The following is a 26821-nucleotide window of genomic DNA, read 5'->3' as shown; positions in this document are numbered from 1 at the left end:
TGTATTGTTGGTTAAATCTTAAACCCTTACAGGTTTACTTGGTTTGTAATGCCATAGGAATTATTGAAGTTTCTACATATAACCTTACGACATACTGATTGTCTATCATGTGTTCCAAATTAGTGGACTTTTAAGAACTTGTTTTTGTGTAATGAGTAACTCAAGGAACTCCTAATAAAGGCTTTCCAAGAATGTGTATTATATGTAAAAAATTTTGTGACTTAAAATATAAAAAAGTTGTTCTCACATAGTTGCCCACTCTAAGGACGATCACAAAAACGTCGCCCTTGTTGTGATGCTCCATGGCCATGAATATAGTATTGATCACAATGCAGATGGTGATAAACAAATCCACGAATGGATCCATAACAAACATGTGAACTAATCTCTTTATTTTCACCCAGGCCGGAAAGCAATCCCAGATTAGAAATGTTTTCGTAAACTTATACCAACATGGATGGCACTTCCGCCTCGAATCCTCCAGCTCTGCAATACAAAAAAATTTAAACAACATGGAAAAACAGTAATATTTATGATATTTATCATAATCTTGTAAAGCTAACTGGCAAATGTGTAATAAATACATAGCACAGGTGTATGATCATGTTAAATTAAATTCCAATTATTAAAAAATAACATTAACAATTTGTTTTACTGAAAATTAAATAATGTCTGGAATGCTTTAAAGAAAATTTATTTTGGAGAAATGTAATAGAAAATTCTACTGGTTTTACAAAAATCAGTTTATTATAAAACTATTAAAGAACACATACACAACACATACCCACAAGTTATGTCATAAATATGTTTATTTTAAGAACTCTTTCTTTATTGCCCTATAAAAACCTCTCCCTGATAAGACAGGCAATGGTTAATTATTATAATGTAATTTTAGGCTACATTTACATTACATGTCACATGTTAATTTTTGTTTTGGTCAGATAGGATTCATGTCATGACATTTCACATTCATGATTACAAGTGTGGATGCATCTGTCAGCTAAAACGGCACGTCAATACATCTTCGCTCATGTTATCTGGTGTAGGGCATCATATTTGTGTGGCCACTGGATAATTTTAAACAATGGGTGCAAAAGCAAGCAGTTAGTCAGCTGTAGTTGTTGTGGTCCAGAAGAGGAAAGGAAGCCAGAGGCCTCACTTTAGCTGTTTTAGCTATTGCTAACACTGCTATGAGATCCCTATAAAAACATCTGTACTGAGGCAAAAGGTTGCATGAATTCCAACCTCATTCATAACAATGTATTAATTATGTACTCAATCTAGAACTACATATGAAAGTGATTCAGATACAATCTGAAAAGCATCAGATTTGTGGGTTTGGATGGAACTAAATGAATCAGATCTGCATCAGATTAGGGTAACAAAAATCTGATCTGGGTCAATTCAGGCTAGCAGAGTCAACATAGCCTTATTCTACTCACATTCACCAGGTAAAATTCATTGTATAAAAAAGATTGTCCCAAACAATTGATTAAATAGGCAAAGTCTCTAACCTGGGGAAAATGATCAATTGAAACAGACACCAGAGTGTCTCCCTATAGTGCCTGAGGTGTTATTTCTACTAAAAATAAAGCTCCATAGCTAAAATGCCTGCCTTCTGCAACCCTTTTTCTTGGGCACTGGTACCATTTTGAACCTATTGGAAGCTCTTTTTTTTATTTACAGTTTTTGCAGGGTTATTTAATCATACTACCAATCACAAAAAATACACTACCGCTCAAAAGTTTGGGATCAATTCCAACTCCATGGTCGTTTCTGATTTTTATTACTCTACATAGTAAAGCAATGCTGAAGACGTTCAAAATATGCAATAATCTTCTTTGAAGAGTTAATGTTGAGATGTATCTGTAATGCTCACGAGCTGTAAAGTCTTTATAACAGCTCTAATCTAAAGTCCTGTTAATTGGTGATTTTCAAAGCTGGTAGCTCTAAATTGACTTCTCCTCTGCAGCAGTGGTAAGTTTTGGTCTTGCCTTCCTGGGAAGGTCTTATTGACAGCCATGTGCAAATGCACCTGACAATACTGTTGTTGCAAGAACTATTCTAGAAAGTCTGACCTCCATGTCTTAAAATGCCAACTTATTATTTTTTTGTTTGATTTATGTTCACTTAATTATCTAATTCCAAACAGTTACTTTATAGTTTTGTAATCCCCAGTATTGTTATAAAATATAAAAAATAAATCACTAAACAAATAAATTTGCAAGTGATCCCAAACTTTTGAGCGGTTGGCTTATGTATCATTATGATCTAGAGATTTCACTGCACAAGTTAAAATTGATCAGTAATGGAGAATGGGATCATGTGATCATATAACTTTGCAGGTTGTGCAAATTATGGCCTCCGGGCTTAAAACTGTGCAAGTATGTTCAATCATTATGTAAATGAATACAATGCTGATTTCCATGATGAAGTTCGCATCTTTAACATCTTCATGTAACACAATGCGTTGTTATATACGTTGTTTAGTTAATGTATTTTTTAAGACATTTTAATCAGTCTTTTACTGAAAGTCTTCTGGCCTGCTCTTTTATTTGCTGGTATCATAAATTTCGATTCTTGATATCAGCAAATAAAAGAGAAGGCCAAAAGACTTTCAGGAAAGTCCTAATTATTTAATAGTTGATTTAGTCCACTTGTTAGAATAGATTTTAAGTTTCAACTTAAAACCAAGTTCCTGTTTAGCACTAATTGTCTCTAGGAAAGAGAAAAAAATATCTTAATGATACTATTCAGCATCAGAGCACTGGTGGCTCGAGTTTGATTCCCAAACCCCAGCCACTGGATTTCTGCATCACCCTGAAGAGGATGTATTTCCATTAGAGTCTAGTTCCCCTCAGTGTTTAATATCTGGATGTCCAGATATGGCTTTGTGACCAATGTTAAAAGAACTATGTAAATATAACGCAATTAAATTTACGTTCACTATTGCAATTTATAGGACTTTTTATTTTATTTGATTATGACGCTTTCATAGTGATCTGTGTGGCCATAGTTTTTAGTTTAGCTTCTGTTATTGAGAGTGCTTAATAAAAATAGCATCCTGCCTCTATGCCTTATTCCTTCTACAAATAGAAACCTGTGATTCCTCGTGTAAATAAATTTTTATTCATTCATTCATTTTCCATAGTGCATTTGCTGTGTAAGGTTGTGGGGTGCCTGAAGCCTATCCCAGTAAATCATATGATAGCCTGGGGAGGAAAACCAGAGTGCCTAGAGGAAACCCACCAAGTACAGGGAGAAGATGCAAATGCACACAGACCGGAGGGGACAGTCAAACCCCCCTGCAGTGGAGGTTGAAGAATACATTGGTAACCAGCAAGCTACCATGCAGCCCAGGACAAATCATTTAATTAAATAATTAATAATTTGTCAACACATCATGGTATTTTTGGGGTTAATTAATAAATCAGGTTACTATGTAGGTTGTTTTGCTTATCTGCCCATCTACTTACTCACTTACTGTGAAATAGAAGCAAATTACATATAAGGGCAATAATTATTTTTAATATATCCAAAAATGTATTTCTAAATTCTGAAATTATTCCCTGTTCAAAAAGTTATATCTTTTTGTACAGTTTTACATTGACCTGCCACAGTTGCCTCATGGGATGAATAAAGTTGCACTGAATAATGATGGGGTCTTTAATGATATACTGTACTATGAAAAATAATGTTTTCTTTTATTATGGCAAAGCCTTGCAGCTCTTTATCTGATGTAATTTGAGTGCTTTTCATTTGAAACTTGTGCATTTTGGAAATAATTTTTATTCTTATTTTCTGCCTTTTCCCACAATAATTGGCCTACAGGCAATAGCATTAAAAAAACAGCCGTCATAGCTTGGAACATGAAACAGTATGTTGATAGTTCGCAAGTAACTGTGGAAAGTCTGGTTTTACCACTAAACTTACTAATACTTTGAAATTCCATTGTATTATATAGGATTTAATCCATATGGTTAAATTTGAGGTGAACTTACCTTCCATTGTATTGGTGATAATACTAGCTACACTCAGAGCCCTCTGTCTGGCTGTGTGCTCATTCAAACACCCCGGTGACAGTTGTTCAGCTTCATATCTCTTCCTGTACTCCTCTTTTTTCCTCTGAGGAAAAGTAACAATCATAGTGTTACAAAGTATTACTAGACCACTTGAACTATGACATAGTATAATAACTATTGCAAACCATTTATAAGGTGTGGAAAATATACTAAAAACCTATACTATAATACTATAAAGCATAATTATGTAGTTGGCCTAGGAGGTATGGTCTGTTTTTTCAACAGGATGTGGTGAGATGCTCATTTTCGTGCATTTTGCTTCAACTGAGTGCATAGTTGAAGTGTTACAAGACATGCAATATTCCTTACGCTGTCATCTGTAGTGGCTTTATCTATGGACACCTCGGGTAACTGCAGAACGTCTGGAGAGTTGGGCAAGGAGTTCCCTGTCACATATGACACTGTGCCATTGCAATCCACAGAGCAACGCACTTTTCCATTAGGGGACAGAAAAACACGTGGGGTCAGGCTGTTCCTGCTGCCAGTACTATAAAGACGCTCAGAGCAATGGGGAAAAAACAATGAGCCACGGCGGCTGCCTGTGTCGTCAAACGCGCTGTGCTCATCATCTGCAAATCCATTCTCGGATCCCAGACGGCCACGAAAGGTAAAGATGCTAGTCCTACTGTTGCGGCGCGGAGAGAAGACTGAGCCTTGAATGCTCACAAGTGACTGCAGAAAAAAACAGGCCTAAGGCTCACTTCACTTCATGTAAACATCACACAAGGAGTCCACGAATTGACAGTTAAGATGGCATGCAGCTCATAAAATGAACGCACTGAACATAAAATATGACAAAGGATGATGGTGATGATGTAGAGGATGGTGATGATTATAATAGAGACCAAACAAAGATCAGAAATGAAATCAAAACTGATGCTGCAAAAGTTTTGCTGGATAACTATATTGTTGGCATTGACCAACAAGTGTTAAAAAAGGAAAGTGCATGCATGGAAACCTAGAGGACGTATGTAGTATAGAAATGACAACAATTAATAATCAACTATGGCAGCCACACACAGTCATTTTCCATATTTTTAAAGAGAAATTAAACTTAAAAACATGATGATATTTGTAACATCATGAAACAGTAACATAACTCTATTACAATTTAGTATCATACTCTGATTAGGATCAAATAAATGCTTGTAACGCAGCAACTGAGCATGCAATAGGGATCAGCACAACATCAGCTGAGAATCATTCCTGACCTGATGAGGAGACGGATATGTCCTATCATGTGATAGTATGTTTCCATCCACAGAATATCGGAAGCTGGTCCTTCTAACGTTGCTCTCTGAGTCAGAATTGTGGACCTTTTCATTGTCCCCTTTCTCCCACTCCTCCTCTTTTTGTTTCCTCTTCTTTCTCTGGTTACACCGTTCTTTGGCACTTTTGGAACTGAGTCTGGAGGCCAAAGAGGAGCTGTCCCCACTAAGGTTTCCAGTCTCAAATACTGCAACTGCTGCCTAGTAGAATTGTACAAAATAGCCCTTATGGAAAATTTCAATGGCTTTTCCATTGGAACATTGGAACACCGAGTATTCAGTTTGGAATGCCATGGGAAACTGGCATGGGTCATCATAGTACATTACATTTACATTTACTATTACATTTACCATTTAATTGTTTTGTGTTTGTGTTATTCTTTGGAATATGGTCTTATTTTAGTGTACGGTTGTCAGTTTTGACTATGATGGATTTTTAATTGAGTTTTAATTCTTTACAGTATACCTTTTGCTATTTAGTTTGTTATTTATGTTTAGTTAAATGGTCTTATAATAATACTTTAGTATATATGCATATAGAAATACAAAGAAAATCTATTTTTACTATACTGTACAAAAACATAAGTTCAAATATTATTTAGCGATTGTTTGAATTTTATTAAATTTCTTTTGCCGTGGTTAATAATTATAATTATTAATAATTCAGTGGTTTAAGAATCTACTATTTTAATCACAGTGTTACTCGAAATTATTAAAAATGGAATGTCTATGCCTTAGCTGTAACTCAGTAAACAGGTATATAGGGCTTTATACAAAAACAAAGACCAAAAGAATGTCTGGAAGAAATCCACAACTCAGATGCTGGAGATGCAGAACAACAATAGGCAGCTATTTGGAAGACTGGTGAAAATGAAGCCAGGAAAATTCCACCACCTAAACTAAAACTCTTCTGGTCTTCAGAAGACCTGAGATGAGAGCAAAAATGCACTGTCCAACAGGACAATGACTCTAAGCATACTGTAAAAGCTACACTGAAGTGGTTCTAAACCAGGAACATGAATGTGTTTGAATGGCTAAGTCAAAGCTCAGACCTCAAAATTTCTGGTCACCAATGATCTCCATCCATTCTGACACAGTTTGATACATTTTTATCAAAATAAGTAGAAAGAAATATCAGCATCCAGATGTGCAAAGCTGATATATATTTTTCCCAGAAGCCAAAGATGTTTCTCCAAGGAGCACAAAAACAACCTAGGTATGCTTTTTGGGTTATGTAACCGTGGTGTCATAAGAAAACATTTTGCACCTAGGCATATAAGCCAAAGTATTTTAGGGTATTTTGTGTGTGTGTGTGTGTGTTTTTTTTTTTATCCTGGTTCAAGATAACAAAACGTTGTTAGAACCAAACCAACATTCTGTCATGCATTATGATCTATACCACAAGGCACATGAAATGTGGACTGGAGCAGAATATTTCCTGATCAGCCATACCATTAGCACTGCAAAACATTACCATGTAACACTGATTATCAATGATATTCCAGTAAACTAGTGATAGGATCATGGGCATCCAAGGCTCATCCATGCCCACGGGAACCCAAGGCCTGCCTGTTTGATCCCGCAGAAAAGTCAGTGTAGCACTTTTCAAAAAGTCGATGCTGGCCACAAAAGAAAGGTACCAGAACAGCCAAATGCCCAAGGCTGCCAACTTGGCCTCCAAATTCCCCCGATCCCAATACGTTCAAGCACCCATGGGATGTGGTGGACCAATCCATAGAGACCCAACCCCTCAACCCAAAGCACCCAAACAATCCACTGTCAACATCCTGGTGCCAGACACCACAGCATACCCAAAGAGGGACACTGGAAACCTACACAATACTGGGCATAATGTTTTGTTTTATAATGTTATAGCTGATCAGTGTTCATGGGCTATAGGCATTTAAATGGTCATACTTTTCTACTCACTTTACTGTACTATATGAAATGTATATATTAGCTATATTTACATTTCATGTTACACAATACCTGGGCTTCTGCTTGCTGCCTCCTGAGCTGCTCCATCATAGCCTGAAAGGTTTCCTCTTTTTGCTGAACCTCTTCCATGGTGGCTTGGTTCTGTTCATCATAAGCCATGGCCACCACAGCCAGGATCAAATTCACCAGGTAGAACGACCCCAGGAATATTACCAGCACAAAAAAGATCATATAGATCTTCCCTGAAGCTCGAAGAGTCTGTAAATGACCGAACATTTTTATTACATTTACATTTAGGCATTTGGCAGACGCTCTTATCCAGAGCGACTTACACTTTTTTTTTTTTCATTACACATCTGAGCAGTTGAGTCCAATGCCTTAACCACTGAGCTACCCCTGGCCCTATTACATTATTAAGTAACCGTAAAAGGTGCTCTTGAGTTCTGTGTTGGAAATTTTAGAAATCCATTTACCAGACAGAATAAAAGGATATTCTGAATATGTATCTTTTTTTTTGTCTAATAAGTTTTTTTGAGAAACCAAGATTTTGAAGATTAATTTACAATCTCACATCCTTTGTTTCTATTACATGTACAAAGAATACAATTGAAGTGGAAAAGAAAGATAATAAAACAAAACTGAATAAAACAAAGACCCACATCGCAAACCATCCCTTACACAACCTGTTTACATTAGTTTGTAAAGTATGATGAAAAAAAATATTAAAAAATGAAATCATGCATTAATCCGTATGGTTTAAATCAAGGTAATAAAGAAAAGGATGCCAGATTTTGTCAAACTGCTCAAAGTTGCCCTTTAAACAGTACCTAATTCGTTCCAAATGTAAAGTAGAAATCATCTCTCCAAGCCATAGCTTACACGTAGAAGCCTCTTTTTTCTTCCAAAATAACAGTATTAACTTCTTGGCTGTAATTAAACTGTATGCAAGCAGTTTGTATTGTGCTCCTGATAATGAATGCATACCTTCAGAAAATCCCAGAATCAAAAGTGCCGGATCCGGCTGCAATTGCACCCTAAAAATCACTGAATATGGTTCCTTTTAAAAACTATTGTACTAAACTTTTCATTGATTTCATTTAATCACCCTTATCTTTAATTAAAGCACACAATGTGGTGGCCAGTTTATGTGTGAAAATGATTCCTCGTGCTCCCAAAACTGCTCTTTCACAATCCAGTCCTGGAATATGCCCATGCTATCAAAAACTAAATTGATGTGATAACCTGGTCATTCAGAACATTCAGGTTGTCAGCTGATTTCATTTTATTGCAGAGGCATGTACAGTGTCTAATATATGCATGTCAGGTGCATCACTTCATACATGGTGCCCAATGTACAAGCCTCTGAATGCAGTGTTATGATCTGGGGTTTCTTCATTTGGTCAGGTCCACACTTTTTTTCATTGCTCTAAAACTAAAGCCCTTTTTTATTAGCTACACTTACAAGTGGTTTTCTTATGGCCACAGCTGTTAATTCACAATCCTGTGAATCTCCTCACATTAAACATGCAGTACCTATATTTTATACTGTTGCTTTTTTATTTTTTGCAACTTTAAATGTTTAAAGGACCTCCACTCATGATTTTTCTTCCAACCACATTTCTTTCACAAGTTGACGATTCAACAATACCCTTCCAGATTGTCATACTGTGATGTCTTAATCAAGTTCCAGTAATCTCTTCAGTTCTTTACTTTGCTTCAGGCAGCCAGATGATTACTTTTGAAATGATGATCATCATTTTTGGCCAGGCAGTGTATTATTATACTATTTTTAAAGCATGTTATTATGAGCCTTAGTGGTCTCCTACATGTGTCTTGTAATTTTCCACCTGAAATACAATTCAGACCATTCATTTTTTATTTCGTTTCTTATTTACTGATATTTCAAAACCATGTTTTAGCGTCCTTAGCTTTAAATGAAATGCCCCAGAACGCCTTTTTGCAAAAGAACATTTCCCTAGTCAATCAGAATGCAAAAACTGGAAATGGCTTTTTTTTTTTTTAGCTTACATGTTTTTAAGGCATTTCCCTTATATATTGAAGCTTTTTTGATAACTAACAGTGGTAGCTTTCAAAGTAAACTGGCTACTGACTACTGTACATACGTACATTTAAAGAATCAGGCACTGAATGTGTAAGAGATGCATACTATAAATGTACATACCTGTTGGTAGAGATTTTCCCAGTAGTCTTGAGTCATTAGTCGGAAAAGTGAGAGGAAAGCCCAACCAAAGCTATCATAGCTGGTAAAGCCATAATTTGGATTGGCGCCGGCTTTGTGACAGAAATAACCATCTGGACATCTGGAAATTATCATAATTTTAAATTTACATACTCCCTTTGTTAAGTACGAGTCATAAAAAACACACATAAGCAAATGTTATACTATCATCTTTACAAATTTGAAATGTAATTAGTTTTAAAAACTATATAATTATAAATTGTACGTTTATCCATAATTGGTTTAAAATGAAATGCATGAGCTAGCTATGTTTGTTTTCCTTACCCTAAATCACTGCCAACTGTACAGAGCAGGGGATCTTTCTTCCCTTCAATTGTATAATAATTTTCTACAGAAAAACATAAAGGTATTATTTAGTCCCCACCTCATAGAATAACATGTTTTTAATTTACAGTATATATATATATATATATATATATATATACTGTACACACAGGACATACAACACTGTGATAAAGTTTTAGGCAGGTGTGAGGAAAATGCTGTAAAGTAAGACTTCTTTCAAGAATTAACAAAATCGAACAGAATGGAAAAAAAATTAACAGAAGAAAATCCCAAATCAAGTCACTATTTGGTGTGACCACCCTTCGTCTGCGAAACCAGAATTGCCATCAATTCTTCTATGTACAGTACACTTGCACACAGTTGCAGGAATGCACCCTGAAACTTGCAAGGAACCATGCTTTACTGGTGCCTGCAGACACTCATTATTGTACCAATCTCCAGCCCTTCGACAAACAACCTGCCTCCTGCTACAGCCAAATATTTCGATTTTTGACTCATCAGTCCAGAGCACCTGCTCTGCCAGTTACTATGTTTTTATGCATAGTTGAGTCGATTAGCCTTGTTTCCAGCATCGGTGATACGGTGCTTGGGGCGTTATCCTTCATTAAGATCATTTCAGACTTCTCCAGACAATGGATGAGTTCCAATGGTTTCTTGGTGATGGCACTGCTGGACATTTAATGAAGTTAAAGGCAATTAAGCAAGCGTCTTTAATTTGCTGCAAAAAAAAGTTTTCTTGGACTACAGCTCTGCTTACAGTCTGCAATATTCCCCGTTTCTTTGTCCTTTTTAAAGGGGGCTCATCTTGAGCCCCCTTACACTTTGAAATTGTTGTCTGGGAGTGGTGTTAATTTCATCAATGAAAATAATGACAAATAATATTTGCTGATGACCTCCGGCATATCAGGAGTAGTTTGCGTGCGCAGTGATGGGATTTTACAAGATCAGTCATCTTTAACTCTTCGTCATGACAGCAGTATTACTCAGGCAAAAGAGAAGAGACGATATTTGGGCCTATTTTCTTTATAATGAAGCGGAGAAAATAAGCAGATGTGTAGTAAAATCGGAGGGAAAACAGTGTGGGCACAAAATTGCTGGGAAAAATACCACAAACCTGAAGAGACACATCAAGGGATACCATAAAAATCTTAAGGTAGTTTTATAGCTGCTTTGTGGTAATTATGTTTCGTTATATGTGATGTATTTTGTTTCATTTTATATCTAAACATTAAGCTAATAAACTAGCAAACGATGGTCCCTCAGAGGAGCTACAGTAAGCTACTTTAAGTTTCAAAACACTGTATTGTCCATACTGCTTTTATAGTTTTTAGTTAAAAAAAAAGGGTATTCAAAATGCAAAATCTGTTGTGATGGTTATAAAATAAATATCTTCAGCTGAAAACATCAAATGAAAAGAAACATTTTAAATGTTAAGAGAATTCCTATGTGAAAAACTAAAAAAAGAGTGTTTAGACTAGATTGACTGTATGGTTAATTAATAATAATTTTATTGCTAAAATGTTACATTTTCATTGACTAAAATTTGACTAAAATACTTGAGGGTTCCTCTGACTAAATTGTGACTAAAATGCCCAGCCGTTTAGTCGACTTAAGCTTGACTAAACATAAACCAGATAAAAAAATTGACTGTCTTTTACATGAAACTGTCTTCCAAAACCTCACTTTAGTAGCAGTCTGGCTGTTTCTCACCTAGTTTTAAACCTATTACACAGCTCTTTCCGTTTAACCTGTTTTAGTTAATGATAGTATTTCATACCTACATATGAAATTAATCATCATTACCACCTGCATGGTATAATTGTTTAACCATACACCTGAATCTGATCCTACAAAATGTAAATGCATTTGACAATACTGTTCTTGCAACAACTATTTTAGAATAGCTGACATGTCCTAAAATAATTCATTACAATTAATCACAATTTTAATATTTAGATTTACTTGTATTATAAATGTGAAATATTGGACTAAAGAAATGCATGAAAAACAAGTTAAAGGAAACAGATTATTCAGTTTTATAATATCTCCAAACATTAGCATGCAAACATTAACAAATGTTCAATTAATAAATTTTAAATGGGACCGGCACTGCATGCAGTGTCTGGGTTGTATGGGATGTGGCAACACAACAGCAGTGCTCAAACCCGAATCCTCGGACCCGGAAATCAACAACCTAGAGCCTTAGCTGTCTGAGCCACCGCTCACACATCTTACATATAACGTACACTTGTAAAAATAGTTCACTTGAGGGTAGCTCAAACACGCAACTTTAGAAACTTCTAGAAACTTTTTATAATACAACTTGCAGAGCAAGTGATTTTTTTTCTCAATTATCCTATTATTAATATTCGTGTGTGTGTGTGTATATATATATATATATATATATATATATATATATGTATACACACACACACACGTGGGGGGGGGAATTTATGTATACATCTTTCATATGATGGTCTTCCTTTTTCTTATCCTTTTATGCTTACTCATTACTTCTACACTTATACTGTCTCCAAAATGTTGACAGAACCCCCTTGCAAATCATATTACATAACCACTAAGCCATTGTACAAACAGTTATACTCTCCCCTGTGATACATTTGTCAGTCATTGTTAGCTCTTGGACAGCCCTGAACTCTCACCTTCTAAATCTAATCTATGCCTCAAGGGATCTGCAGTCTAAGCCTGATAATGCATGCTAATGGCTAAAGGGTGGTGAGGGCAAAACATGGATACTGAAAGAAAATCTCCCTGATAGGTACATTTTTAACAGGAAAAACCAAAATGTGCTCCAAAATCCCAGTTTTGGAAAAAAATATTCCTGCTGTGCGTTTACAGATTTCCCAGCTCTAACCTATCAAATGTGTTAATTAGGTGATGAGTTCAGAAAAAGAGCACATAACTCCAAATAAACAGACTGTCACATGCAGAATTTTTTAAATTGTCACTTTTTTTGTAAGTAAATCAATGTAGAATTCTGTTGGGGTTTCTTTAACTGTCAGTGCAACATTTTAACTGATTTTATACCACATAAATAACACTCACCCGCATTATTATAGTACTCTGTGAGGTTAAACCCATCTTCATTTATACTGCCGTTGGTTGGAATCTTTATACATTTATTCCTCAGGTTTCCCATAAAAAGCTGCAGGGCAATCAGTGCAAATACACTCAAACAAAAGACGGTCAGAATCATCACATCTGAAAGTTTCTTTACTGACTGGAACAGAGCTCCTACAATGGTCTTCAGGCCTGTAAGCAACAGGTAGCGTAACATGTCATACACTGATTTCATACACATAAAAAAACAATTACCTTTAAAAATTACCTTTAGATAAAATGTAAAATTAATTTAGCACTAATTAATTCCTAAAGATAAATATTTTTTAAGAATACAAATAGGTTTGTTTAGCAGTAAAATAATTTATGCACAAAATCATGCTCATTTAATGTTTTATTTTAATTTTTTTCTTTACCTGGGATAACTGATATCGTTTTCAGGGCCCGAACAACTCTGAAAGACCTCAAAGCAGAGACATTACCCAAACTGCTGCTAAACTCTGTCACATACCTGATAAGGCAGTAAGAAGTCAGTGGTCAAAGATGATTTCACTTCTTATATAAGGTTACAAAAATGTTTTCAAAAGTAAATGTTTTCAAAGAACTTAGAACCTAAACACACAAGGCATGTCTAGGTAGGTCTACACAATTACACTGGATGAACCTTGTATATGAATGTACAGATTTTGAAGACGGTTCATAGCTTGGTAGTAAAAAAGACATTGAATCTGCTCTGAGCAGATAAGTGTCTACTTAATGATTGGATTAATCAATAAGATCATGTCTGGCTCAGGCTTAAGGTAATTAAAACACATCCATCAAACCAAGCATGCTTTTATAGACTGCCTCAAAGCTGTTGACTGCAGAAAGGGGATTATTCAAGATCGATGAGATTGACTTCTCAAATATCACTCCAATGCTAGTCCAAAGCAAGCACTGAGAAAGAAGTAGATATGATTCATTATTCTGAGATTACACATAAGCAATGTTGGCGAAGCTACAGTACTTTGCAACACCTGTCAAGCTACAAGTTACCACTGATTTAAAGTAGCTGAGCTACAACCAAACTACACTTTTGACACTGCTGATTAGCTAAACTTCACTAACTACTTTTTCTTAGCACACTTAAGATATAAGTTAAATATAATTAACTGCAACATTTTTATTTAATAAAAAAAAAACGATTACTCATTTATAACTCACATGACAGTTCATGCAGTTATATGAGGTCTGTCCAGAAAAAAAGTCCAGCCATTGTTAATCTAACGACAGTGGTTTGCGTGACATTAATGAAACCTGTCAATGAGACAATGAAAATTTAACTGACACGCTAGATGCCATTGAGGGTGCATGTGTACTGAGTGGCCGTTGCGTTAAAAATTACTGAGCAAGTACAGCAACGAATCAGGGTCAAATTTTGACATACACTACCGTTCAAAAGTTTGGGGTCACTTGCAAATTTCTTTGTTTTTGTTTAGTGATTTATTTTCTACATTCTACAACAATACTGGGGATTTCAAAACTATAAAATAACACATATGGAATTAGGTAATTACGTAACAACAACAAAAACAACAGTTAGTTGTTATTTTAAGACACAGAGGTCAGCCTTTCTGTAATAGCTCTTGCAAGAACAGTATTGTCAAGTGCTCTCATGAAGGCCATCCCAGGAGGGCGAGACCAAAACCTACCTCTGCCGCAGAAGAGAAGCTCATTTAGAGTTATCAGCCTGAAAAATGACTAATTAACAGCACCTTAGATTAGAGGCGTTATGAAGTCTTTACAGAGCATAAGTAGCAGATACATCTCAATATCAACTGGAGATTAATGCATTTTTTGGACGCCTTCAGCATTCCTTTACAATGTAGAAAGAAATAAAAATCAGAAACCATCATGGAGTTAGAAAGTGACCCCAAACTTTTGAACGGTAGCTTAAACAGTCCTCCGCCAAAACTATCCAATATCAATCAGAAGGCTTTCAGGGACAATGCAGTAAGTGCAAATAAAAGTTTGGCACAAGGTGTAATAAAAATGTTATGTAGTTATACTAGCAGTACTGCTACTTGGAACTAACTCCCTGCCCATATTGCATACAAGAACTGCTATTAAGATAGGGTATCAAATCACATATACATATGTTTGACCTGTATGCATAGTCCTGTACTTACGCCATTACAATCACAGTGAAGTCCAGCCAGTTGAATGGGTCTCTGAGAAAGGTAAACTTGCCTATACAGAAGCCCATGGCTAAGATCTTTATTAATGAATCAAAGGTATATATCGCAGTAAACGTGTACCTGTAAAAATACAATCATAACAGTCATAACACAAAGACAGTGAGTTCATCTGAGGTATTATGTCAAAGTCCTTATCCAATATTAACAGTGAGAGAGACTTACTCTATATTCTTGAACAAGTATCGGCCGTTGGGGGGTTCGGTGAAAGTCATAAACACACAGTTTGCAAGGATAGTGCACATGATTATTATGTTGAACAATGTGACAGGTTCAGTTAAGAAAAACATTATGTACAAATAACATATTTTAGCAAAAACCTGAAGGCAAAGTAAGTAATTAAAATCTTAACTTATTTGTCTACAGGTTACTTATATTGCTTGCATTTAACATTTTTCCGTCAGGTCAGGACTGATATTAGCTAAGCACTAGAAGTCAACTGCATAGCGATAGATCTGAAAAAACTAAAACTTTAGCAACATATGAAAAGGATATGAATGTATCAAAATTTTATATGCTATTTTTCTGATTGGGTTGAATGGACTGAGCAAGTAGAAGGCAGAAGTGGCGTTAAATCGGAAGATTGTCTTCTGCCTGTTCAATACTATAAAGGTCTGAAAGAGAAACAAGACAGAAACAAAGTTATTGCTAGTACTGTATATATCACATAAAATAAAAAAGATTGAGAAACAGTTAACCATGTCTATCAGAACCAATTCAGGTTCTATTTATTTATTTAAGTAAGTAACTTGTTTTAGTAACTTAATGTAGTTTCTGATAAGTTTTATAAATGTTTCAGTTTAACGAATTCTTATGTGCAAACATGACATAATACGTTAATCTAGTAATCTGATTTAAAAAAATTAACACAATAAATGTAAATTAAACATGAATGCATAAAATGAATATGTAATTTTATTGTTGCCTGTACACTTTGGATATTATTCAAGTAGGGCTAGAGTTCCACAGATGTTTGTAAAAAATAAATAAATAATAATAAATAAATATATAATAACATAAAAATCGTCAACAGTAAAACCATCTAGGTTTAAAGTTTTCCTTTGTGCCACCAAAACAGCTCTGACCCCTTGAGACATGGTTTGCACTAGGACGTTGGTCGCAGATCCTTTAAGTGCTGTATGTTGGCAGATGAGCCCTCCATAAATCAGACAAAGTTCTGATACCTTTCTCTAATAGGCAACATTTTTCAGCAATTTGTACATTGGCTTTTTTTATGGGATCGAACTGGACAGGCTAGCCCATAGTCATAGACAGGCTTCGGGTCCCCATGATCCTGTCGCCAATTTACCGTTATATAACTCATATTTATTGTTATTAATTTTCCCCTGTAGTGGTGTTAATTAGTTTTATTTTAAGCCTAACTGGCCTGGCACTTCAGGTGAATTAATTATTCTAAAGCTTATTAATGCAACAATCTAAAACAGCCTAATGTCTTTTTAAAATATTACTGAAAGGAACTAGAAAAATCCTAATATGTTACAGGAAAAAATGTGATTCTATATTTTTTACCCTGTGTTCTGTAAACTGTCGGTTCTGTGGTCAGAAAATAGAATAATACTGTTCCAAGACTACTTTACTGGAAGAGGGCGTTGGCTGCAAAAACATTTGAAAACCCCTAATCTAGATCAAAAATTTTTTTAAAAACTTCATATCTAGCATGGCTTAGTAAAATATTTTGCTTTAAAAAAATCAGCTGTAATTTCATCTTTAGCAATCATGTTCATCATCTCCATGCATTATGCAAATAATCCAGCACTATGACCATTCACACATTAAGGATGTAACTGCAGTAGCCAACCACCCACATCAGCACTCAAATTCTACTAAAAGCCCATTAGACCAAGTACACCCAAATGCATTTCCAGACTGAGTGAAAACAAATCAGAACTACTTACTTTCTGATTGCAATAAAATGGGTCCAGGTCTTCCAGTGCTGTGGATGACATTCCATTGGGAATGTCCCCATATATAAATGGCAATTTCTTGCCCGCTGCCAAGTCAATGTCAGGTTGTGGCTGATCCTCATCATTAGTATTTCCCTCCTGCTCTCCTTTTTTAGGCTTTTTACTCTTCTCCTCTGCAATTTGTTTTTCAATGGCCTTGAGCGACTCCCGGGTAAATGGGCGGAAGCTGTTTGGTCCCGGCGTGGCAAGAATCTGTGCCATCTTTGCATTCTGTACCTTCTGAACTGCTAGCCCACTATATGAGAAGCAACTGCAGCAAGAAAGTACAGACATCTTATGTTAGACAGAAAGACAAAAATGTTATTTTGCTTTTTTTTTTAAATGCTTTTTGTTCTGTAATTGTTTTTTTACTCAAGACAGAAAATCTTTTACAAAATCTTCATAGTTCGTTATTTAATCTTATAAACGCCCTTTATGGGAAGAATATCTGAGTGGATGATCTGGAGCCTATCCAGGACTGGGTGAAAACCAACTTGACACCATGCACATACACACATTTAAACCTAGTGGAGATTTAGAAACGACAGTCCAACTACTGTTATGTTTTTGCGAGAGAAGTGGAGAACGCTCTTAGACACAGTGAAGGCATTAGGGGTGTAACAGTACGCATATTCAGCATTGCGCAATTCGTGTTGTGATCCAAGTAAATAAAGTCCAGCTTTATCTAGTTCTGGGGGATTTTTTTCATTAATTCGGTTAATTCAAATCACCAATGAGGAGTCGTAGCAAAATATTCAAATATCACTTCAGAAAAACAGAAGGTCAAATGAATAAGTTTATTGAAAAAATATATTTAGCATTCCATTAGAACTGGTAATTCACCCTACAGAATAATGTCATTTCTGACGTTGGCCCATTTCCAGACAAAGTGAAAATGCTAGGCAGCTAACTCGGCTGAGTAACCTGTATGAACATTTCTGTATGTTGATGAATCTAAAGCTACAGTAATACTTGAATATACAGTATATACATTTAAAGGTAATAAGTTCTACTTAGTTTATTTCGGATCCTGTGCACAGCCATGTTGATTTGATGTCACTCTGTAAACGAGGGAAAAACTCAGATTTAGGAATAAAACCCTAAGTTAAATCCAGATCATGATATATATGAAAGAACGGTTTTTAATATTTTAAAAATATCAGTTAAATATCTATTGTTCGAAAGAACAATTGTTTCCACTATTTGCTACAGATAGGAGTGTTACTACTAGTGGTACTTCAACAATTTAGCACCTAGATATCTAGACGCAGGTATGTTTTGTCTTTTTTATAAAGAAAGTCTGTGCCTTTTTGTGTGTTCTGTAAGTGTTTAACCATGTATAGTCAGTTTGCCATTTTTCTACTAGTTTATGTGTATACAAGTTCATTCATGATAAATTATTGATTTTATGGCTTTTTTCACTTTGCTGTACTGCAAATAGACCAAACCGTGACAAAACTAAGGTACGTACCAACCTGTGATTTAGACCCATAGAGGACATGCAAAACTACTGTATATGCGGACAATAATCTCAAATCAGGATCAAACCAGGGAGGACTGAGCTGCGTGGCCATGAGTTGCTGTGCTACCATGCCACAAAGAAACAGTGTCATCACGTTTATAAAACATTATATCATTTTAAGCTTGTGATATGTTTGCTCGTGCTTAGAGTCTCTATGGCTGTACAGATAACTGAGTTATGACACAGTGCCAGCATTTTCTTAACCCAATTAGATTGTTGGAGCGGTGACACAACTGGAAAATGGCACAGTTTTCATGTTAGACAAATAACCCTTGTTAACCCTAACAAGGTTAAAGCAACAACAACAACAAGAGCAAGTCAAAACAAGATATTTCTAAAGCGTGACATTATTTCTCAGATTCCAATCCACAAGTAAGACAGGGAATTAGCTGAATTATACATAAAAAGAAAACCTTACTTTCAGAACTGAATGTACAGTAATTGATTGACAGTCTCAGTGTTTACGTCTAGGCAGAATACATCTTTGTTTAGTCACTCCTCTTGTGAATAGTTTTTCATAAGCAAAAGAGCAGATGTGGAGGTTTTACAGGCAGGAATGGTTTGGTGAATAGGATTGCTGATGGCGGAGTGTCTGGCCCCATTATGTCCCAGGGTGCTCTTAAATCTCTGTTACCTTTCGACTCTTCCTTTTATTTATGTTGTTATAGCTAGTCTTGCTGGAGTCATTGCTTGCACTCTGCACACAATGTCCTTAACCCTTACATGACAATCAGCATAATAATCTCTCTCTCTCTCTCTCTCTCTCTCTCACTTTCCATGAAGTTATTTTTGTGGTACAGGTGATCCTGACCTCTTCTTCTCTCCAGACCTTCCTGATGCTTTACTCCTATTACTGTTTGGAACTAACATCATTAGGAAACCCCTCACTAATGCTGGGGTTTGCCCTTTGAACTTTGGACTGTAATTTATTTAATGACCATTGGATGTCTTTATGGTAACACTATAATGAATTTCATGTTTAAACAATTGACTTTTTGACTACATAGGACACAGTTATAGAAGGGAATTCGTTACACAGCTTAGCCATAACATTAAAACCATCAGTCTTTTCTGGTGGCTTTGAGTTCCCCTTGTGCCACCAGGGCGGCTCTGGCCCCTCTTGTTTGCTCAGCTTAACCCATGGGTGATTGATCAGATTCGGAAATGGAGTATTTGAAGGTGGGGTCGCTGGGTATTCTGGTGGTTTTCTATAGTGGCCAGCATTTTTTCAGCTCTTTGTGCTCCACAGGCTTTTTTGTGTGTAGAATCAGACTGGATGGCTTTGCCCTTGGTCCCCGCAGTCATGGGTGAGCCTTGGGTGCCCATGATCCTGTCGCCAGTTTACTAGTACTATATATAATTGACAATCAATGTTTTAATGCTAGGTGGAGTTAATGTTATGGCTGATCACTGTTTAATCGTGCTATTCAGTATCACTCAGCTAAAGATGACTGCTCTCAAGGTGAAACCCACCAAGTACCAAGCATGGGAGAGCATGCAAACCCCACACAAACAGAATTAAGGCACAAATCGAACCCTTAACCCTGGAGATGCATGGCCACATTGCTAACCACTTGCCACCATGCACCATCCATAGCACTGTGGATAATAAGATAGTTATTGGTTAAGTCCTTGTACATTTTACATGAGCTCCAAACTCACTTATATTTCAGTGAAACAATTTAAATTTCTATATATTAGTGTTGGTTTCGATATGAGTGCCATAGTGGCGCAGATGGTAGTATTGGCACGTCACAGTCGTTGCTTTGGGTGCTGTCTGTGTTAACTATGGCATATTCTTCCCATGTCTGTGTGGGTTTCCTCTGGGTTCTTCGGGTTTTCATCTACTTTCCAAAAACTGCCAGCGGGTATATTGATTGTAGCTAAATTGCCACTGGGTTTTCCCATGTCAACCCAAGCGTTCCTTAGATTTAGCTTTAGAAATAGTTTTATTTTCTACACTAAAAAACTTAAACCCAATATTTACTTCAATAGCAAAGCAACGAGATGTACTGTACAAAAGATAGAACATCTAGACAAAAGATATAATTACTATGTACAGTTTTAATAAATAGATGATTAAATATTCAGTAGCCAGTTAATGCTGAGCAGGGGTGTGGTGGATCTGGAAGTGGATTCTGGTACTGTACTAGTATTGAATATAGGTCTATCACAGGCTATCATGCACATACATTCATCACACACTGGGGCAATCTGGCATTTTGGCAATGTGTAATTCTGTGCTGTAACACAAGCTTAAGCTCGAACCTGGGACCCTGAAACTGTACAGTGCCAACATTACCCACAATTATCTGTCAATGATTTAACATTGTACTTTCATATTATAAGTGCAATATATTAAACATGAGTGTATTTGTGAAGTAGCTTAGAACTGAGCTCAGTTTTTCCCTCCACCTGTTCTGTGGAGTCGCTAAATAACAAAACTCCATCCAACTACAGTATATTAATCTGTTTTAACCACCTTCACCAATCTCTACAGATTTCCCTTTTTAAATCTTTTTATCCCATTGGACAACTACAACCTGCAAAGAAGAACATATGTGCCATGATGGAAAGCAGAACAAGTACAGCAGAGCAATAAGGATAAACTAAAAACAGCCTGCTGTGTCCCTTATTAAGGAGTGTCCACTGTGTTGTTGTCTTAGATCAACATCTCATTGATGTGCACCCCATGGGATGGAAATGGGAATGGGAGATAGGGACATTTTATTATTCTTATATCAAACATACAAATACAAACAACTGACCGAAACAACAGATGTGGTGCATGCAAGATTGTGAGTGATGTTGCTTGTGGTCCTGAAATCTCCTCTTAGAAACAATAGGTTTCTAATATAAATCAAATGTAAAATACATATTGAGAAACAAGAAGCCCAGCGTAAGTGTGGAGACATTTCCTGGAGTGAAACTAAAAACCACTAATAGAGCACTTGGCAGCAAATCTCCGAAACACTCACTGCATAATGGGTCCAACCACGTAACGTACACACTCATATGTGATCTAACATAAAACAACTACAGATGTAGTGGTTAGAATAGAATAATATAGAATAGAATAGAATAGAATGAAATATAATAGAATAGTAACAAAAAAGAACCTTATTTTACATATAAACACTTGTTTCCTTGTTAAATCTCTTAATCAAGATACTTAGATGCACATTAACAATTCTTAAGTTATATATTTAATGGTGATATATTTAATGGTGAAAAGAATAGAGCAAAACAAAATTCCTAAAATATAATTTACTAGAAAGTTAAAGTTTAAAACACATTTGAGGTACAAAGGCTATTGGACATTATTATCTTTATGCCATAAAGGCAGACTATGTGCACATTTATCATAATTTAATGAACATTTTTCTTATGTTGTGCAAAAACTGCATTGAGACATGCCCCACTTGAGACATCTGGCATAGTCATATAACAAATAAAACCAAACATGGCATCACTTACTCTAGATCAATTTACATGTGACGTGCTATTTCTCGGGTCTATAACCGAGCACAACATAGTCAGATTTATAAAGCTGTTGATATGTCAGAAATATTACTTGTGTGACCGACTGAAAAAAAGTGTAACCCTTGTTTCAAAGCTCACACAGGAAAGAAAATTCCAGGCTGCAGCATGCACATGCAAATAGACAATGCAAAAGCAACGTCAATGCTTTAAGTGTCAACACTGGTTCAGCCAGGGCACGCTGTACAGTATATACTGTATAAATCTATATTAGTTAAAATGCAGATTACTACAGACCCTGCTGTACACTTTCAAAAAATGCCCAATTTCTATTCCAAACAAAGCTATGAGCATCAAACACACCCATACCCTTAAACATTCATTACTTTTCAAATATACATTTCAGAGTTTGAAATTTCTTATCTCTGTAAAAGAAATCTGATGTGATTTGGCAAAAAAAAAACTAATTATTGAAAACATGTTAACAAAAACACATATCAAAAACACATTTATGCTCAAATGCCTGCAAGACTGGAACACACCAAACCCACCCTGTACAGCACCTGATTTTGTTTTGTTGCCAGATTGATTATATACCATCTAATTGATCTATATTTAATTCCATTGGGATGGGAAATTGTCCCTCTGGTGATAGACACAATCTAGTTTCGCTATAATTTAGTTGACGGATATAATTTATAATTTCATTTGGGCTGTTTTATTCTGATTTAGTCCTTCAGACTAATATGGCAACCCCGGCAAGCTGTACTGTCTGGGCTCTCTCCTGGCTCTTTATGGCACAGAAAATTCTGTTAATAGAGAATAAAATAATGAATAATTCAAGAAGTGTAAAACCAGAATGGCTTTGGTTAGGTTTAGCCTACAAGTCTGACAGTGTATGAATTATTATTCATACATATTTTAGGATCAGGTAATATTTAGAATATATATTTTATATTTCGATTGGACCTATTACTTATTTATTCAACCATAAAAAATATTACTTTTTAGTTAGATTTAACATTTTGAGAATTAAATAGATGTAAGATAGATACTGTATGCAACAGGATCTGCTCTGGTTCATCAACTTCATTTCACATAAAGAAACAGCAAATAAATAAATAATCTAATAAATAACTACTTCTAAAAAAAGATTTTTTTTTCTTTAATAATGCCAAGATGCTAGATGCTTGAGTCATATTAAGTGTGGAGTACTACTGTACATGTGCAGGTCACATCTTCTCCAGCATCTTCAACATCAAATCAGCAAAGTGCTCTAGCTTTAAAAGTGCATTTTAGTTGTGTAATTGCATACAATAATCTGTTTACGATTTCCTTTGAGATCCCACCCGTCCACACTTTTGTCACTCACCATCATCATCATCATTCAGAAAGTCAGTGCTGAAACAGGCTGAGAAGTAAAACGCCTCTAAAGTCGGATTTTACATTCAAAATCCAAGGCAAATCGATGCAGAACAAGAGCGCACAATCAATAAACAGAAGTCGTATTGTATGCACAAAAGATGATGGGGAAAAAAAAGAAGAAGGAAAAAGTTTAATCCGTGTGTTTTCGAGCACAACAAAGGAGTGGACCCGAGCGAGATGAATTCTTAAGTGAATGAAGACGCGCCTGAGAGAGAGAGAGACAGAGAGAGAGAGAGAGAGAGCGCGCGAGCACAGCGCGAGAGCAGCACTTCCGCTTCTTCATTAGGCTGGGACTGGGCGCTGACGCCACGTCCAAAAACCGCACACTCGTGTTTGGGAAGAGGACACACCACCTGTGGTAGACACTGGTTAAGCTCTGTGTGTGTGTGTGCTCTTCTGGCTATATGTAATATGTAGTTTTGGACATATTTTGCACAGGCATGTGTCATATGACTAGACTGATGTAAAGTTGTGATACATTATACTACATATAGTGCATTACTCTGGCACAAGTGGAAACATAAAGCCTCTTATCCAGTACAGTACTTTTGTTCTGCAGCACATCTCTGGGAACCTACTTCTGAATTTAGATGTTGAAATAAGTCGCGTGTGGATTCTGTTTAAGGCTGTAAATGTTTTCACCTGTGGCAACTCTGAATATCACCCACTTGACTTCAGTGTTACAGTGACATCTTGTGTACAGTGACATCATTTACAGCTATTGTAAATGGCTGTTTTTAGAGGGGAAGAAATTAGGTATTAAAAATAAAATAGGTTATTATCACCAACTAAGCTTGGCTCTGTGGTTTAGTGGTTAGCACTGTCGCCTTGCACCACCAGGTTCTGGGTTCGATTCACGCCTCGAGTCTGTGTGCAGGGAGTTTGTAAGCTCTTCTCGTGCTTGGTGGGTTTCCCCCGGGTACTTCGGTTTCCCCCCACAGTCCAAAGACATGCAGTTTAAGCTAATTGGCATTCCCAAATTGTCCCTGTAGTGTGTGGGAGTGTGTGTGCCCTGCGATGGATTGGCACCCTATCCAGGGTATACTCCACCTTGTGCCCTTGTGTCTCTTTGAGGCCCCCCGTGACCTTGAATACAGAATAAAAAGGTATAGACGATGAGTGAGTGAGGTATTGAAAATAAAATAGATTATCACCAACTAAGGGCGGCACCGTGGCTTAGTGGTTAGCACTGTCGCCTTGAACCACCAGGTTCAGAGTTCGATTCTTTTGCCCCGGGTCTGTGTGCATAGCATTTGCATGCTCTTCCTGTACTACTTAAGTACCACCCATGGGGAAGACAGTTGTCCAGAAGATGATTTGTATCTGGAAGGAAAAGGCTGCACCCTTCAGAAAATTGTTTAGCAATCCACTTCAAGAACAGGGAGAGTATCATAAGGAGTGGAGTAGAGCTGGAATCAGTGCATCAAGAGCCATGACACACAGACGTCTTCAGAAAATGGACTACAACTGGCACCATATTCCTAGTATTAAGCCAATACTAAACCAACCAGAGACAATGCCCAGTGGTCCACAGTTCTCTTTTCAGATTAAAGTAAATTTTGTTTGGAATTGAAGGACCCAGAGGCTATATAGTGCAGAAGCAAAGAATCCAAGTTGGTTGAAGTTACCACAGTTGATGATGATTTAGAGTGCCATGCCATCTGCTGGTGTTTCTGTATTTTAAATCCTTAAAATGATTTTAGGAAATATTTATGGAAATATTTTTTGTTTTCATGAGCTGTGAATAATTAAAAAATAACAAATGAAATTAAACCATTAAGTTGGATGGAAGCTTATTTTGTTTAGTTACATTTAGGCAAACCTTTATTCAGTCCATATTATATATCTATCTATATATATATATATATATATATATATATATATATATATATATATATATATATTCATTACACATTAAGTTAAATATTTCAAGCTTTTTTATTTTAATCAAGCTTAGTGATGGAAACAAATGATCCTTTATTGTCAATTGATTAAGTCATAACATATAATTTATTAATTCATTCACATGACATCATGCACACACTAATTTTAGAGAAATTTATAGTTGACAATCCACCTGTCTACTAAATTAATAAGCGATATTATGTAACAACATAGTTGGTATTTTAAAACATGGAGGTCAGCCTTTCTGGAATTGTCCTTGCAACAACAGTATTGTCTGTTAAAAAACCAATCAAGCACCATGATGAAATTGGCTCTCATGAAGACCCTCTCAGGAAGGCAAGACGAGAACCTTATTTAGAGTTACCAGCCTCAAAAATCACAATTTTAAATAATAAACAGCACCTCAGATTGGAGTCGTTATGAAGGCTTTACAAATCATGAATAGCAGATACAGTAAATCTCAACATTAACCATTATCTGTTCAAAGGAGATTAGATTTTGAGAGATTGAAATGATTTACAATTTAGAAAGAAATAAAAATCAGGAATGAGCATGAAATTAGAAAGTTATCCCAATTTTTTTGAGTGGTAGTGTATATATATAGCATATACACTGTTTAAAATGCTTAAAGCCATGCATGTAAACAGTTTCTTTTTGTCAGTGTACCTGTGTTTTGTTTCCCATGTTGTAGGTATTAATATTTTTGTAATGTGCAACCTGAAGTTTTCTGAGTCTTTCCAATCAGTGTGATGGAACCTGCAAATCTCCAAGGAAACGTCTGACAGACCAGTCAGCTGTCACATGACAGTTGCTTAGCAGCAGCAGTGACAAGGCAAAGCTTAAAGATGCAGAGAGCAAAGAGAAAAGAACAGAGAACAGGCCAGCTTTGCTCTTTCTGTCAACTATGCTTTATAGGGATTTGGAACGCTTTTCCTAATTAAAAAGGGATGATTATATAAAAGACTAATGCTGATAGACAACTGATAATATGAGAAGAGTATAAAAGTAAGAAATATAGTGATAGATAGATAGATAGATAGATAGATAGATAGATAGATAGATAGATAAACTTAAGATGTTCACATAATCAAATAAATTAAAATTGTAAATTGTATACATTTTAATAATCTACTACATTTTTTGTTATATTTCCAATGTTTGAGCCGAATGTTTTATCTAGTGTACGTTAAAAAAAGAATTTCAGTAATCTGTAACGTATATGTGACACATACAGTATAAGCTTTCTATTTGTTGTTTCTTTATTTCTCCATGTGGTCATGTGGTTTTATTGTTGTTATTTGAATGTGCAATTTCATGACATAAAACTGAACAATGCACAGTCAGTTGGTTTTCAAGAGTCCATACTTATCACATAGT

The 26821-nt window shown here is 35.9% G+C and overlaps 1 protein-coding gene across 1 annotated transcript in view; it reads right to left on the bottom strand.

The window, feature by feature from the left end:
- Positions 1 to 17358, bottom strand: part of scn1laa (sodium channel, voltage-gated, type I-like, alpha) — a 33882-nt gene extending 16524 nt beyond the window's left edge. Inside the window, exons 1-13 of the mRNA XM_053495902.1 lie at positions 17065 to 17358; positions 15644 to 15762; positions 15314 to 15412; positions 15083 to 15211; positions 13331 to 13425; positions 12900 to 13106; positions 9813 to 9876; positions 9471 to 9609; positions 7340 to 7546; positions 5294 to 5551; positions 4392 to 4754; positions 4002 to 4125; positions 248 to 486 (exon numbers count right to left, since the gene is read on the bottom strand). Of these exons, the coding sequence (XP_053351877.1) occupies positions 248 to 486; positions 4002 to 4125; positions 4392 to 4754; positions 5294 to 5551; positions 7340 to 7546; positions 9471 to 9609; positions 9813 to 9876; positions 12900 to 13106; positions 13331 to 13425; positions 15083 to 15211; positions 15314 to 15412; positions 15644 to 15762; positions 17065 to 17334 (2313 nt within the window). The 5' untranslated portion in view covers positions 17335 to 17358. The remainder of the gene's footprint in view (positions 1 to 247; positions 487 to 4001; positions 4126 to 4391; positions 4755 to 5293; positions 5552 to 7339; positions 7547 to 9470; positions 9610 to 9812; positions 9877 to 12899; positions 13107 to 13330; positions 13426 to 15082; positions 15212 to 15313; positions 15413 to 15643; positions 15763 to 17064) is intronic.
- Between the last annotated feature and the right edge of the window lie 9463 nt (positions 17359 to 26821).

The sequence above is a fragment of the Clarias gariepinus genome, chromosome 5 (assembly GCF_024256425.1).
Source record: "Clarias gariepinus isolate MV-2021 ecotype Netherlands chromosome 5, CGAR_prim_01v2, whole genome shotgun sequence".
Lineage (NCBI taxonomy): Eukaryota > Metazoa > Chordata > Actinopteri > Siluriformes > Clariidae > Clarias > Clarias gariepinus.
This window is presented reverse-complemented; position numbering and strand designations above follow the sequence as displayed.